General features: G+C 53.7%; 2 protein-coding genes and 1 long non-coding RNA gene across 9 annotated transcripts in view; 2 read left to right on the top strand and 1 right to left on the bottom strand.

Annotated features, from left to right (window-relative positions):
* HIF3A (hypoxia inducible factor 3 subunit alpha) overlaps positions 1–10,074 on the top strand; it is a 28,112-nt gene extending 18,038 nt beyond the window's left edge. For 2 of the 6 annotated variants that reach the window (XM_070633043.1, XM_070633042.1), the window contains 4 exons: positions 1,628–1,899; positions 3,531–3,648; positions 4,797–4,878; positions 7,169–10,074. In XM_070633043.1, coding sequence (XP_070489144.1) covers positions 1,628–1,899; positions 3,531–3,648; positions 4,797–4,878; positions 7,169–7,266 — 570 coding nt within the window. In that variant the 3' untranslated portion in view covers positions 7,267–10,074. The remainder of the gene's footprint in view (positions 1–1,627; positions 1,900–3,530; positions 3,649–4,796; positions 4,879–7,168) is intronic. The other 4 variants (XM_070633047.1, XM_070633045.1, XM_070633044.1 and 1 more) reach the window with 3 other exon arrangements.
* Positions 1–12,172, bottom strand: LOC139085498 (uncharacterized). 2 transcript variants are annotated; one of them, XR_011543835.1, is made up of 4 exons: positions 12,098–12,172; positions 9,607–9,691; positions 5,266–5,766; positions 1–1,244 (listed from the first exon to the last, which is right to left on the bottom strand). It is a non-coding gene; the product is annotated as an uncharacterized lncRNA (long non-coding RNA). The 2 variants fall into 2 exon arrangements; XR_011543834.1 differs by lacking the exon at positions 1–1,244 and adding an exon at positions 4,280–5,043.
* The window catches only part of PPP5C (protein phosphatase 5 catalytic subunit), a 22,302-nt gene continuing 19,261 nt past the window's right edge, over positions 12,106–15,146 (top strand). The window contains exon 1 of the mRNA XM_070633048.1: positions 12,106–12,393. Coding sequence (XP_070489149.1) covers positions 12,273–12,393 — 121 coding nt within the window. The 5' untranslated portion in view covers positions 12,106–12,272. The remainder of the gene's footprint in view (positions 12,394–15,146) is intronic.

Consider the following 15,146-nt stretch of genomic DNA (forward strand, 5'->3'; position numbering starts at 1 on the left):
TTATGATTACAGTTTTATTATAACAAAAGAATATTACAGCCAAAGGAAGAGATGCATGGGGTGGAATCTGGGACTAGGAGAGTCCCAAATGCCAAGCTTTCATGTCCCCAGATACGTGTTACTCTCCCGGGGTTGACAGGTGACAACATGCACAGGGAGTATGGCCACTCTGGGAAGCCTCACCCATGCTTTGGTGTCCAGAGTTCTTCTTGAGGTTTCATTATGTAGGCATGATTGCTTGAGTCATGGCCCATGTAGTGAACTCGATCTCATCTCCATCTCCCCCAACACACACACTTTCCTTGGAGGGCAGCTGATTTCACACGACCCAAAGCCCCAACTTGGTTGGCCTTTCTGGCATGACCAGCCTCATCCTGAGTCATCTTGTTAGCATACACTATGAGGTGTGGTCCAAGGGGCCCACCATGAGTAGCCAAGACACAACTGTCACTCAGGAAATTCCAAGGTTCAGGGGGTACCTCCCAGGAGCCAGGACAAAGGCTGAACCTCTTTTCGGGTAAAATTAATTCTTAGAGACACAGGGAGGTTGAGAATTTTCAAGACCTTCAGGTCCCAGCTCCTTCACGTTTAACCTTTCTTCCTTTAGCTTCTCTCTCCTCTTGCCTCTTACTCCAACGTAGCAAGAAGAAACCAAGCAGCCCCTTCAACACTCTGGCTGGAAACCTCCTTAGCTAGATCACTCAGTCCACTAGTTACATTTTCTACTTTCCACAAAACTACAGGTGACAGTGTTGCTAAACTTTCAGCCACTACACAACAGAAATGCCCTTTCCTCTGGTTTCCAATAACATGTTCCTGACATCTTTTTAAGCCCTCACTGGCAGGCTCATGGTTCAGATGTTGACAAATAGTTTGGCAAGCCAAGGCAACCTAGGCTTTTCTCTGATAGCCTCTTCAAAGTCCTTCCAGCCCTCACCCGCTGCCCAGTGCCAAAGCCACTCTCATGTTTTAGGTTCTTGCCATGGTAGCACTCCATTCTCGGTATCAAAATCTTATTTGTTATCTATTTCCAGATAAGAAATTACCCTAACACTTAGCCAATTAAAACAACCAACACATATTACCTCACCTAACTTCTGAGGGTCAGGAGTGGGGGCCACTTAGCTGGGTGGCTTTTGCTCAGGGTCTCTCATGAGGATGCACTCAAGATGTCATCCAGGGTTGCAATCGTCTGGAGGCTTGACCGGGGACCAGAGGATCCACTTCCAAGATGACTCAGTTGGCTGTTGGCAAGAGATCTCAGTTGCTTGCCATGTGGATCTCTCCACAGGGCTTCCCCGAAAGCAAGTGATCCGAGAGGGAGGGCGAGACAAAAATGGAAGCCGCAGTATCTTTTATAACCTGATGTTGCAAGTCGCGCACCATCATGTCCTCAGTATCTTACACTTTTCAAGTCAGTCCCAGTCACTGTAGCAGGGGACCACGCTAGGGTGCGAATACCCAGAGGTGAGGATCCTTGGGGGCCATCTAGGCAAGTGGCAACCACAGAGCCCTTTTACCCATTTTGCAAGTGAGAAAACTGGGTCTCAGACCCTTGACGTCAGACACGCAACTCAGCCACCTGAGGCCAAGGCTCAGACTTTTAACTCCCTCCTGCCCTCTGCAGGACGTCGATGCTCTGGATTTGGAGATGCTGGCCCCCTACATCTCCATGGATGATGACTTCCAGCTCAACTCCAGCGAGCAGCTACCCAGAGCCTACCACAGACCTCCGGGGGCTGTCCCCCGGCCCCGCGCCCGGAGCTTCCACGGCCTGTCGCCCCCAACCCCTGAGCCTTCCCTCCTGCCCCGCTGGGGGAGTGACCCCCGGCTGAGCTGCTCTAGCCCGTCCCGTGGGAACCCCTCCGCATCCTCCCCCATGGCTGGGGCTCGGAAGAGGTGAGCCACAGGAGAGGGGGATATCAAGGGAGTGGAGAGAAGGTCCCTGACCCCCTATCTTGCTCCTGTCTCCTTCTTCAGCCTCATCCTTCATCATTCCTCCTACCCTGACCTCTGCTCCAGCCAGGCCCGCAGTGTTGCCAGCACATGCCACATTTGTTCCAACCTCCATGTTTTTGCCTAGGCTGTGCCCTCCTGCTGGAGTGCCCTCCACTGTTCTCATTGTTTATCCAGATCCTGCCAGTCACCCAGGGCCCTCTCCTTTGGAACATATTTATATCTGGCTCAGTGACAGTTTTTGTCGTAGTTAAGAGGACATTGCCGTAGTGTCAGAGGAACTGTTTAGAACTAAGTTTCCTGACACCTTTGAGAATCTGTTGAAAGCTATGGGCTCTTTCCCAAGAAAATTTACACACACACATACAGACACACAATTTTGCGTGTCATTTCAGAGGACCCGTGTCCCCCTTCCAAAGACATTAGATTATTAATAGTCAAGTTTTTGCTCTCCAAGTTGCAGGCATGTGCCCAGTTAGTCTCCAGAGTGGTCTCTTTACTGTCCTTATGAGGCCTTTATGGACACATCTCAGTATTTCCCAAGGCTCCTGGCTTGGCGCTGGATATACAGCGGGTGCCTAATAAAGACTTGTTAACTGAGGGACAGAGGAAGTTATAGTAGGTAGGTAGGTGGATGGATGGATGATGGATGGGTGGTGAGTGGGTGGGTAGTGGATGGACAGATTGGTGGATGAATGGAAGGATAGATGGATGAAGGTTATATAGATGGGTGAATGGGTGATGGATCATTGGACAGGTGAATGGGAAGATGGATTGGTGGATGGAGAATGAATGGATGGATGTATATATGGATGGATAGATTGGTTGATGGATGGCTGGATGGATTGGTGAGTGGATGGATGGATGGATGGATGGGTGGATGGATGGATCAATGGATGGACAGATGGATTGGTGGATGGATGGGTGGATGGATGGATCAATGGGTGGACAGATGGATTGGTGGATGGATGGGTGGATGGATGGATCAATGGGTGGACAGATGGATGGGTGGATGGATGGGTGGATGGATGGATCAATGGGTGGACAGATGGATTGGTGGATGGATGGGTGGATGGATGGATCAATGGGTGGATAGATTGATTGGTGGGTGGGTAGATGGATGGATGGATGGATAGATCGATGGGTGGATGGATGGATTGGTAGATGAATGGATTGGTGGATGGATGGATGGATGGATGGATCAATGGGTGGATAGATGGATTGGTGGATGGGTAGATGGATGGATGGATAGATGGATAGATCGATGGGTGGATAGATGGATTGGTTGTGGGTGGATGGATGGATGGATTGGTGTGTGGGTGGATGGAAGGATGGATGGATGAATGGATCAGTGGGTGGATGGATGGATTGGTGTGTGGGTGGATGGATGGATTGGTGTGTGGGTGGATGGATGGAAGGATGGATGGATGGGTGGATGGATGGATTGGTGGGTGTATAAGTAAAGGAATAAATAGGTGCTTGGGGGAGTGAATGAACGCTCATCATTTCTGATACTGGTGCCCACACCTGCCCAGGTGTGCTGTGTTTCCACATTCTTGCCTGTCTTCCTGCAGGGCCCTGGCCCAGAGCTCAGAGGACGAGGCCGAGGGGATGGAGCTGCTGGGAGTGAGACCCCCAAAACGATCCCCCAGCCCAGATCCCGAAAACTTCCTGCTGCCTCCCCTCAGCCTGGTATGTATGGGGGTTCGTGGGATTCTCTGGCCCTCAGAACCCAGCGGGCTTAAACCTACAGTTGTATAGATGGGATGACAAGAGGAGGCAGGGGCTTCCTGAAGGTCAGACGGACGGTCATAGTCCCGCTGGGGATAAGATCTTGACCTGCCGCTTCAGCTGATGCGTATGAAAGGGCTTTGCAAATATATGTAAGTCAGTGGTAAGTGCTAGGAAGAAACATCAATCAGGGTAAGGGGAGAAATGACAAGGTCAGCATCTGTAGGAATCTTCTCTGCTCCGGGGAAGCGCCCCCAACCCCAAACCTAGAACAGGTCCTGGTCTTAGATTATTAGGGTAGCGTTAAGAGTACAGACATTAGAGCCAGCAGGACTTGGGTTCAAGTCCCAGGTCTGCCACCTACTATCTATGAGACCTTGGGCAGGTGACATCACCACACTGAGCCTCAGTTTCCTCATCTGGAAAGTGGGGATAATCACATTTCACGGGATGGCCATGAGATCCAGTGAAAGCGGGCCCTTAGCTGATCCTCAGCGGGCTGTTGGTAGATGGAGGTAGAAAAACAAAGCAAACCAGGGCAGCACCCTGGCTCCTCACTCGGAACAGGGCTGTTCGAACATGAGGCGTGTGGTTGGTAATGTCAACAACTTGTATTTATTGAGTGTCTGCCATGCGTCAGACACTGATTGCAGGAGGTGCCTCACATGATTAATTTATTTAATCCCCACAACCACTCTTGAAATATTATTATTATTATAATACACATTTACACATGAGAGGTTAAGCAACTGTCTCATTTGGGGTCTGGGTGGAAAACAGCACGCTCCAATGGGATGTTGAGGAGATTTAGTAACAGGAGCATTGGCCAAGGTGTGGGCAGCATGTAGGAATCAACAAGAGCTGGGGCAGTGCCCTGGGGCTGGCACCACGGGGAGCGTGGCCTGAAGGCACAGGGCCGGGGTGGATACTGGACCCTTGACAGAGCAGGTCCACCCGGTAAGAGCTGGAACCCTCCGTGGAGAGGCACCTCCAACCCACAACAACCCAGCAGAGAAGCAGCTAGAACCCCACAGCGTCCTTAACCACTGCACCATCCTGCCTCCTTGGATATTGATGATGATGATGATGATTTCATTTCTGTCCTGCAGAGTTTCCTTCTGACAGGAGGACCGGCCCCAGGGAGCCAGCAGGACCCCAGCACCCATCTCCTGGAGCTGAATGAGCCCCTGGGTGAGTAGCAATCTGGGTTTCCAGAGGCTCTGGTCCCTCTCTCCCCTGGGAGGTACCTCGGATGGTTGAGAGAGGAGTGGAACAATCCTGAAGGTGGTGGGGGATTGTCAGTGCCCGGAGGTGACCTTGGTGGGAAGAGGCTGCCCGTCTCTCCTCTCAGGGGCACTGTAGTGGAAAAGAGAGACTCCAAGGGAGGCAGGGGCTAGCCAAAGCTGCCCCTTGGGGTGGAAGCCAAGCCTTGGCATCTGATTGCGCTCTGGAGCCTGAACCAATTGGGAGTCAGTCCTGCCAGGGTCATTCCCAGCTGCGTGGCTTAGCCAGCTAGCTTCTGCTTCTGGAGCCTCAGTTTCCCCCTCTGTCGACTGGGGCCTGGGTAATAGCTCTTACCTTAAGGAGATGTTTTGAGGACTCATGGAGATGCTGCACAGGCAGAGCTTAGCTTAAGATGTGGCTTGTCATAAACAACCAATGTCCGTGCTTGTGGCGATGTCGGTTCCACGGCCCCTCCAGAGGGCGCGAGGCAAGTGGCCGTGCTTGTTGGCGTTCTTCTCATCATCTGCAGCACAGCTGTCCGTAGCCATAGCTCCCCTTGAAACCTCCAGGCGTCAACCAGAGGGGTCTCTCCAAAGCTCAAATCTGACCCTGGTCTTCGTCTGCTCAAAACTCTGCCATGGCTCCCTAGGGCCCTTCGGAGAAAGATCAAGCTCCTCACCTTGGACTCAAGTCTCTGCAGGGCCTGACCACTGCCTTATCTCAGATCACACGGCTTCACACCCTGTTTCAGCCACAGTCACTGCCTTTTGATTCATTCTTTCCTTCATCCGTGTAGCAAATATGTATTGAACACGCAGTGAGTGCCAGGCACGGAGCTAGGAGCTGGAGACACAACTGTGAACAAAACATAGAAATCCTCGCCCTCGTGAAGCTGACATTTTAGCGAGGGAGACAGGCCGGAACAGAGAAACGAACAAAATAAAGAGTGCCAGAGAGGAAAATCAGTGCTGCCAGGGGGAAAATAATGTGTGCAAAGGAAAAAGGAGCTCTGGGATTGGGGATTTCAGTTTTAAAGAGTATGACCAGGGGTGGTTTCATTGAAAAGGTGACATTTGAGCAAAGACCGGAAGGAAGTGGGGGAGTGAGTCGTGACAGTTTTTGGGGGAAGAGCATACCAGGCAGAGGGAACAGCGAGTTCAGAGGTCCTGAGGTGGGAGCATATCTGTCTTATTTTGGGGAAAAACAAGGCCAGTGTGGCTGAAGCAGAGAGAAGAGGGGTGAGAGGTGAGGGGCAGACTGCATAGGGCCTCTGTAGGGCATTGTGGTGATTTCAAAGTCATCTTGCTTGAGGAGGCTCCCTCAGGACCTTTGCATATGCTGATCCCTCTGCCTGGAATGCTTTTCCCTCTATTCTTTGCCTAATTACTGCATCCTTTAGATCTCAGATCAAATACTACTCCTTCCTTGAAGCCCTCCCTAACTTCCTAAGCTGCTGGCTCATAACACTCATCACAGTCCATATTCACATACGTATTTGTGTCACTGGCTCAAGACAGATTTTGGCCGTCTTCTCCCTGTGGGTGTGAGCCCTGTGAGGGCAGGGGCCAGGCCTGTCTTGGTCACGGCTGTCCTCTACTGTGAGGCTGGGCACAGTGCAGGTCCTCAGTACATATTTGTAAATGAAGAGCTAACATTTATCTAGTACTTACTCTGTGCCAAGCTTTGTGTCAAATGTGTTATGTCCGTGACCTAACTGATCCCGTCACTGGAAGGTCAGCCCCACGAGGGCAGGGAGTCTCATCTGTCCCGTTCACTGCCGTGTCCCCAGTGCCTGGCACACAGAATGCGTGAATTCTCATAAATGAGGTGGGTATAAGTACCCCTGTTTTCCAGCTCATGTACTGAGCGCTCACAGTACCAGTTATTGTTCAAAGTACTCTACATGGATTCCCTCATCGACTCCACATAACAGCCCTGGGAGGGAGGTACTGTTGTTAGCCCATTTTACAGGTGAGGTCACCAAGGCACAGAGAGGTGAAGTCACCTGCCCCAGGTTACACAGCAAGTAAATAGCAGAGCCTGGATTCCAACTCAGGCAGCATCTGCTCCAGGATTCTTACCTCTTGCCTTAAACACCCTGGACACCTGAGGTGCAGAGAACAGAACTCGCCTGGGATTTCACTGCTATTTGAATCCCGGCCTGCTGGCCTCACCACCCCCGCTTTTAACTGTCAGGAAGGGAAGACAAGTTGGGGTGATCGTTCTCCCCTGGTTTACCTTCCATCTCCCCCCACAGGCCTGGGCCCCTCTCTGCTCTCTCTCTACCAGGATGAGGACACCGCCCAGCCCAGGAGCCACTTCCAGCCAGCGGCAGGTTTGGCCCAGGCCGACTGAGCCAGCCCCTCCTCCCATCGCCCTCCTCCTCCCCAGAAAGGACCTCAACCACACTCCAAGCCGGCAGCCAACGCACAGGATGGGGGCGCCAGGAGGGGGCTGCCCTCTCTGCTCTCAGTGGCCCTCGCCCGCCTCGGGCCTACCTCAGCCCCCACCCCTCTGCCCCCGCCCGTCTGGGGGCTCTCTGGGGTGGTCTCAGCTCAGTGACCTCTGGGAGGGGGTCCCTGGCCTCCTCCTTCTGCTCTCAGGACGTCCCTTGGGGTTCTCCGTACTGGTTACCTCATCCCTTTCTCCAGCTCTCTTGGCTTTACTTTGGGTAATTAGGGATGGGGGAGGTTGGGGTTCAGATCTGTGTTTCTGGGCTCTGGGGAGTACTGACAACCATAATCACATTTCTTTCCATCCATCTTTCTTTTACTATTATTTTTATTTTTGTTGTGTTCATGATAAGTTTTTCATTGCTATGAATTGCCTAGGGTCCATAAGAACGTGGTGCTCTGATCTTCCCCTGCCCTCAGGTGTCAATGGTGGGGGGCCTCTGGGCTAGACCGCACCCCCAGCGACTTCTCATTGAGCCCTCAGCCTCCCAAGCAACTACCCAGCTCTGCCTACCTGCTCCGCTCTGGACTTCTGCTTCCCCTAGCCTCGCCTGGACACTGACTTCATTCGTGGTCTTCCTGTTCCAGGTGTAGCCTCCAACCTCCTCTTCTTCCAGACCACACGACCCCCAACCTTCTCCAGTTCTAGACCACACAACTTCTGACCCTCTCCGGTTCTAGACCACACGACCCCCAACCTTCTCCAGTTCTAGACCACACAACTTCTGACCCTCTCCGGTTCTAGACCACATGACCTCCAACCCCCTCTGGTTCTAGACTCTGCTTCTGACCACCTCTGGTTCTAGACCTGAGGACCTCCAGCCTTTTCTTGTTCTAGACCATACAATTTCTGGCCCCCCTCTGGTTCTAGAGTACACTGCTTGAGACCTTCTCTGGTTCTAGACCATGCAACCTCCAGTCTTCTCTGGCTCTAGACTGCACAGCCTCCAATGTGGTCTGTTTTAGACATTGCATCCTCTAAACTCCTCTGATTCCAGATCTTTCAATCTTCAGCTCTCTCCTGTTCCAGACCTTTCAACTCCCTCAGGTTCCAGAGCCTACAAGCACGAGAGTCCTCTGGTTCTAGAACTTACTCTCTGGCTTTCTCTGGTTCTAGACCTCTCCCTGTAAATCTCCCTTGTGCTAGATGTCACGTGCTCCAACTCCTGCTGATTCCAGATCTTACCACCAACGATCTCCTCTGATTCTGCACCCCACAACCCCAAGCTTTGTGTTGGTTCTAGTCTTCCTGATGTGTAATACATTTTTTTCTATATTCAGACTTCCTAATTTCTAAATAATTTGGTTCTAAACCTCATCATGCCCAGCTCGTTCCTTTTCAGCGTGCCACACTCAAGCTTGCTTTTCCCATCAAAAAGAAGTAAAATGAGTTTTATGTCTTGATCTGATAACCAGTGTTTCCAGAACCAGATACCATGCTCCAGTTCTCTTTTGCTTTAGACTTCATGACCTCTACCATTCACTGGTTCTAGACTACATAACCGTTAGACCTTGCAATTTCTAGGACCCTCTGATTCCAGATCTGATGTTCTCCTTTTTTTCCTCTGGTTATAGAACTTGGCCTCAAATGTCTTCTGATCCCATACCTCATCCTATAAATTCCTTTGGTTCTAAACCTCACAATCTTCAATTCCCCCTCACTCCAGATCTTGACTCCAAATTACCCTGGGTCTAGAACTCAGCCTTCAAACACCTTCTGATTATAGACTTTGCCTTATAAATTTCTCTGGTTCTAGACCTTACAACTTCCAACTCCTGATTCTAGATCTTACAACTCCAAAATCCCTCTGGTTCTAGAACTTGGCTTCACTTTTTCAAACTCTAGTCCTTACTCTATAGATTCCTCTGGTTCTAGACCTCACAGCCTCCAGCTGCCTCTGATTTCAGATCCAAATTCTTTTGGTTCTAGAATGCACCCTCCAAATGCTTCCGATTCTAGAATCTGGACCTCGTCCTGTAGATTCCTCAGGTTCCAAATCTTATGACCTCTGACTCCCTGATTCCGGACCCCCCCCTCCTAACTCTATTCTGGGCTTCTCACCCTACTCCCCTCGCCCCAATTCCTACTCTCTGTCTTAAGTCTTCCCATTTGAAATCCCTGCCCTCCCGGTTCCTTTGCTAATGGACTTCATGCTCAAGCCTCTCTATTCTCAATCTTACATCCCTAACATTTCTCTGTCCTAGAACCACCCCCATCTCAGCCCTCCAGATGTGCACTTACCTTTACTTTACCCCAGGTATCTGGGGACCTGGGGCTCCCTTGCAATCCAGGAGACTTCCCCAGCCGCACAGGTACACGCACAGCCCTATATGCATATCATGGGGTGGGAGAGAGGCCAGGACTCCTCAGTACCCTGCCACCACCTATGAGTCCCCCTTACCCCCCAACCCTCTTTCTACGATGGTGCTACTCTTGGTCTCCCACGGAAAAGGCCTCCCTCTCTCAGCCCAATTCACCCCCTTTCTGGAAGGCACGTCTCACTCTGTTTCGTCAGGGGATGGCCTGTCCAGATTGGTGCTATGGGGGGAGAAGGGTCTGACCCCTCCCTCCCTCAGGGGGTCACCTGAGCCCTCAGTGGAGGGAACTGTGCTAGGCTGGGGGAGGGGAAGGGACTGGATCAGCCACGCTGGCTCTGAAACCCACTAATCTCTGTACCACCATAAAGACCTCGCCTTGGTGGGCACCAGACCTCTGTGTGTTGACTCATCTGTGGGCTTGCTTCAGGGGGCGTGGGGGCACTGGGTGACTGAGTGTCCACGTCACTTTGTGATTCTGTATGTGTGTGATTCTGTGTTCCTATGTGGGTCTATGCAACATTGTGTGTCTGGTGATGTCATTCTGTATGTGTGTGTGTCTTGGGGACAATTCTGTGAACCTGTTTTGCGGGGGGGGCTTTGTCATTCCTTCTACATGTGTGTGTCACTATCTGGGTGAAATGATTCTGCCTTATGTGCTTCTGGTTTCTTTGGATTTCTGTGTTCCTGAGTGTGGGAGGTGTTTATTTTCTTTTTGGTAGCTGTGTGTGTCTGTGGTGTTGTGATTCTGTGTACATGTGTGGGACTGTTGGACACTATGATTCTGTACTGATGCCTGTCTGTGTGACATGATTCTCTGCACTAGAGTGTGTGTGTGGGAGAGAGTGATTGCGTGTTTACAGATTGACGTGCTGATGGCTGTGCCTGTTGTCACGTCTCTATATATCACCCCCCTAATCCCTCTCCCATGTTCCACGTAGGAATCTTCTCAAAGGAAGAAAACTACTTTCAAGCCTTAGCACTTGCTGTTCCCTCTGCCTTAAATGCCTTTCTCCCTTCCTCCCTCTCCTCACTTGATTATCTCCTACTCATACTTCAAATCTTGGTTCAGACGTGCCCTCCTCCAGGAAGTCTTCCCTGCCCCAGCTGGGTGAGGTCCTCCCACAAGCTCCTGAGACTCCCCACCCAATCACAGCTTTAGGTACTCTGTCCCACTCTGAGTATCTATAATAGAGTGAATATAAAAAGTACTTGCTCTGTGTTAAGCCTTCTGCCAAACACTTTACTCATGTGATCTTATCAAACTCTCCTCTAATCCTATACAACAGCACGGTTATTATCCCCAATTTTACAGAGGATGAAACAGAGGTTCAGAGAGGACAGTCACTTGCCCAAGGTCACACAGCAAGAAAGGGCTGAGCTGGACTCAAATCTAGGATTCAAATCCATTATGGCAGCCCTCCCACCCCCACCCCCCACCCCCCAAAATCTCAAAAACCTAACCCACAAAGTGGGCTCTGGAGCCTACAGAGACGGCAGAGTAGGCATTAAGGGCAGAGGTCTTAGCTGGGATGGGTTCAAGTGCTGGCTTGGCCACTTTGTTGCTGTATGACCTTGGGTAAGTGCATTGACCTCTACATATCTCAGTGTCTTGGGCCGTAGAATGTAGACGATGCTACTCTGTGCCTTCCAGGGTGACTTGGCCGTGGCCGGAGGTGGTGGGGTCAGACTGCCAGGCCGAGAAGGTTTGGGGGTGGGATAGCCTGTGCTTCCAGGAGGGGACCCAGGGCAGATCCTTGAAGGATTCGGGGCTGCCGTTCCGCACGAGGGTCGGCTGAGGGCCGGGGAAGGATGGTCTGGAAGGGTGTGCAGCGTGTGGGCATCTGGGGATGCGGCCCGAGGCCAGACTATTCCTGGTCTCCCAGGTCATCAGGAAGAGCTTAGGTTTCCTCCTAGGGGCACTGAGGAGCCATGGAAAGTTGGGGAGTGAGGAAGGCGAGAGAGATGGTGCAACAAGCTTCTGAGCCTGGCTCCGGGCTAGGGGATCCAGGGCGCCTTCGGGTCATATCCTAGAAACATTGCTCCACAAGGTTGGAGCTGAATTCTGTTGGTTTGAGAAACCACCCATTCTTCAGAGAGGGGTAACTGAGGCTCTGGAGGAGCAGGGGTAGATCTGCTCAAGGTCACACGGGGAACTGACAGCAGGCCAGCCTCCCAGCTCCGGTTTCTCGTCGGGCACGGAGCTGCCTGGCAGCACAGCCACACCCACCGGCGGCATCTACCATCCACCCACCAACCCGAGAAGACGGCGTGGGAATCCCACTTGAAGACCCCGAGAAACTTCTGCACCCTCGGAACACGGTAACTCTGGGAGCCGGGGCCACCCCGGGCCTTTTTCCCCCGCGCGCCCCTTCCTGCCTTCCCCATTGGCTCATTCTCGGGGGCCCCCTGGTCACCTTGTCCTCCGCGCGCTCTCGGGAGAAAGCGCCCTGCGCACGCGCGCCCAAGGCGCCTCCGGGCCCGCGCTTTACGACACTTGTGCAGCAGCGGCAGCGCCACTCGGCGCTCCTTCGCGACGATTCGGCCGGGTGCCGCTGGCGGCGGTTGCCAGGGTGGGGGTCGCTTTGCGGCATGGCGATGGCGGAGGGCGAGCGGACTGAGTGTGCTGAGCCCCCGCGGGACGAGCCCCCGGCTGATGGCGCTCTGAAGCGGGCGGAGGAGCTCAAGACGCAGGCCAACGACTACTTCAAAGGTGCGCCCGGCCCGGAGAGGGGGCGAGGGAGGCCGGAGAGCGGCGCGGGGCCAGGGCTGCCGGGGCCCGCGCGGAACCATGGCAACGCGGGGCAGCGGCCCGGGCGCGGGGCGGGCGCCACCAAGTGCCCGGGCGTGGGGGGCGCCCGGGATGGCGCTCCCGAGGGGCGACAGCGGGGGCTCCAGAGAGAAGGGGGGATAGTCCGAAGTGGCGTGCGGAGCGGGGGCTGCTAAGTGGGGAGACTGGAGAGGGCGCCACCGACTGTGAGGCTGGAGGGGGCCGGGAACGGGGACCCTACCGAGTGTGGGACCCCGAGAGAGCTGGAGAGGGCGCTCCCACGGGGTGACACGGGGCGGGGGAGTGGTGGCACTACCAAGTGGGGAGACCTGGGGTGGGTGACACCGACTGGAGGCTGCGGGGGGCTGTCCCAACAGAGTAGGGAATCGTGAGGGTGGGGAACAAATCATTAGATGGGAGGGTAAGGAAGTAGGAGCTTTAGGGTTACGCGCGGAGAAGGGATGTGTGGGAGGCCCTGAGGGTAGAGGTGGGGGAGTCCCCAGAATAGTATGACTTAGCATCTTGGGAAAGAGTAAGACGTGGGGGCAGCTATTCATTCATTCATTCAACATGTTTGTGGAGCACGTGCTGTGTGCTAAGGCCTGTGCGAGACTCCGGGGTTATCAGCAGCCAATGAGGCAGTGGCAGCCCTGCCCTTAGCAGCGTGTAATTTAGCAGGAGGAGAATCAGACGTTGAGTAAAGTCACAAATAAGTGATAAAATACTTAGAAGTTGTAATGAGTGCTTTGAAAAAAAACCCCAACAGGGTGTGAAGTAGAGAATAAGGCTCTGAGGCTGCTTGAGATAGAGTAGACAGGAGAAGACATTTCCATTGAGAAGAATTGGGGAGGAGTGTTCCAGGTGGGTGGAGCCACATGTGCAAAGGCCCTGAGGCAGGAAATGATAGGAGACTGGCAGTTACTGTTGAGTTACTGTTTAGACTGATACAAGATGAGTTTAGGATAAGGGCCATATCACGTAGGGTCTCATAAGGCATTGCAAAGACTAGTTTGAATTTTACTCAGCTCTCCAGGAGGAGACATGCAGTAGATGGATGGGCCAGTCTGGAGCTCCGAGGAGAGGAATTTGGGCATGATCAGCCTGTGGATGGACTGGAACACTCTGGGAGAGGATGAGGTCATCTAGGAAGAGAAGGGGCCTAGGACAGAACCTGGAGGAATTCTGATGTTTAGAACAGAAGGGGAAGAGCCTGAGCGGGGTGGTCAGTGAAGTAGAAGGGAAATCAGGAAATGTGTCGGGAAAGAGGAGAGAAGAGAGTGCTTCCAGGACAAGGCGGCTGTGTCCCAGGTCAGAGGCTGCCAAGGCAAGGCCTGAGCGTTGACCGTTGGATTTGGCTCCACGAGTGTTGTTGGTGGCCTTGGCCAGAGCTGTTTCTGGGCACGATGAGAGTGGTAGCCAGATACGAGGGCCCTGGAGAGTGGACGGGAAGCCTGGAAGTGGAGACAGCAAGTGTCAACCAGCATGTCCAGTGTTCTGGTTCGGAAGGGGAGCGGAGAAGTGGGGGAGGGAGGCTGCTGCTTTTGAGGATGGACAAGACTAAGAGTGTCGTCCAGTAGAGGGGAGAATTGACCCCACAGGAGAGAGGGGAGACGTACAGCAGCAAGGCCCTGGAGAAGGGCAGCGTGGAAGGGGTCTAGAGCCTTGGTGGAGAGTTGGCCTCTGCTGGGAGCACAGACGGATTCGAAGAGTGGGACGGTGTGGTCAGGCTGGAGCAACGAGGAGGAGGTAGGCCTGGTGAGAGGTGAGGCTGGTGGTAGAGCCTTGGAGGCTGGGTCGAGAAGTGTGGATGTCATCCTGATGGAGATAGGGAGCCATGGAAGGTTTTAGGAGAGGAGCAACATAGTCTGATTAGCGTTTGAAAGAGATCCCCCAGCTGCCTTGCAGAGATTGGACGCAAGGGCAAGACCGGAGGCCAGGAAGGAGACTGCAGTGGGGGACAGGTGAGGGGAGGTGGCGGTGCTGCCGACCAGGCTGGAGAGACGGAAACTGACTCAAGAAATGTCTCCGAGAGGAAACGAGAGCGGCCCCCTGGAGAGGGGGAGGGGACTTCAGGCAGCAAGAGCAAGGATGGCAAAGGCCCAGAGGGGAGCAGAGCCTGGCACCCAGGAAGTGAGTGGGGCTGGGATGCGAGAGGCAGGAGGAGTTAATGGTGAGGCTGCAGGAGGAGGCTGAGCTGGCTCCTGAGGACTCAGGTGAGCCGCGGATGGTGCTGAGCAGGGAAAGGACAGGGTCGAGTTTGTGCTTTAGGAAGACCCCGCAGGAGGGGCAGGACTGGCGGCTGGGAGACTGGGAGGAGGCTGGGCAGGACCCTGGGCAGCAGAGGATGAAGGGCAGACCCGGGCAGGGGGTGCTGTAGGGATGGAAGTGAACGGTTCTGAGTGCTGCTCAGCAGGCTGACTGGCCGGAACACGGTGCCTGCTGGACTGTGGGGGTCGAGGGGTCAGGAGGTGTCCAGGACAAGGCCGGTCTCCAGCGGGCAGCTGGCGCGGAAGGGGGCTCTGGAGGAGCAGCAAGTAGGGGGGTTGCTGCTGAGGGGAGGTGAGACTTCTGGGGGACAGTCAGCCATTGGGAGGGGCCCCTTGCCCTCCAGGACCTGGGATCGGAGCCCTGAGGAGCCCTGGGGCTGGGCAGGTGGCCAGAGGTCCTGGTCTGGGCCCCTCGCTGTCTGGCAGGCG

This window comes from Equus przewalskii, chromosome 9, assembly GCF_037783145.1.
Source record: "Equus przewalskii isolate Varuska chromosome 9, EquPr2, whole genome shotgun sequence".
NCBI lineage: Eukaryota > Metazoa > Chordata > Mammalia > Perissodactyla > Equidae > Equus > Equus przewalskii.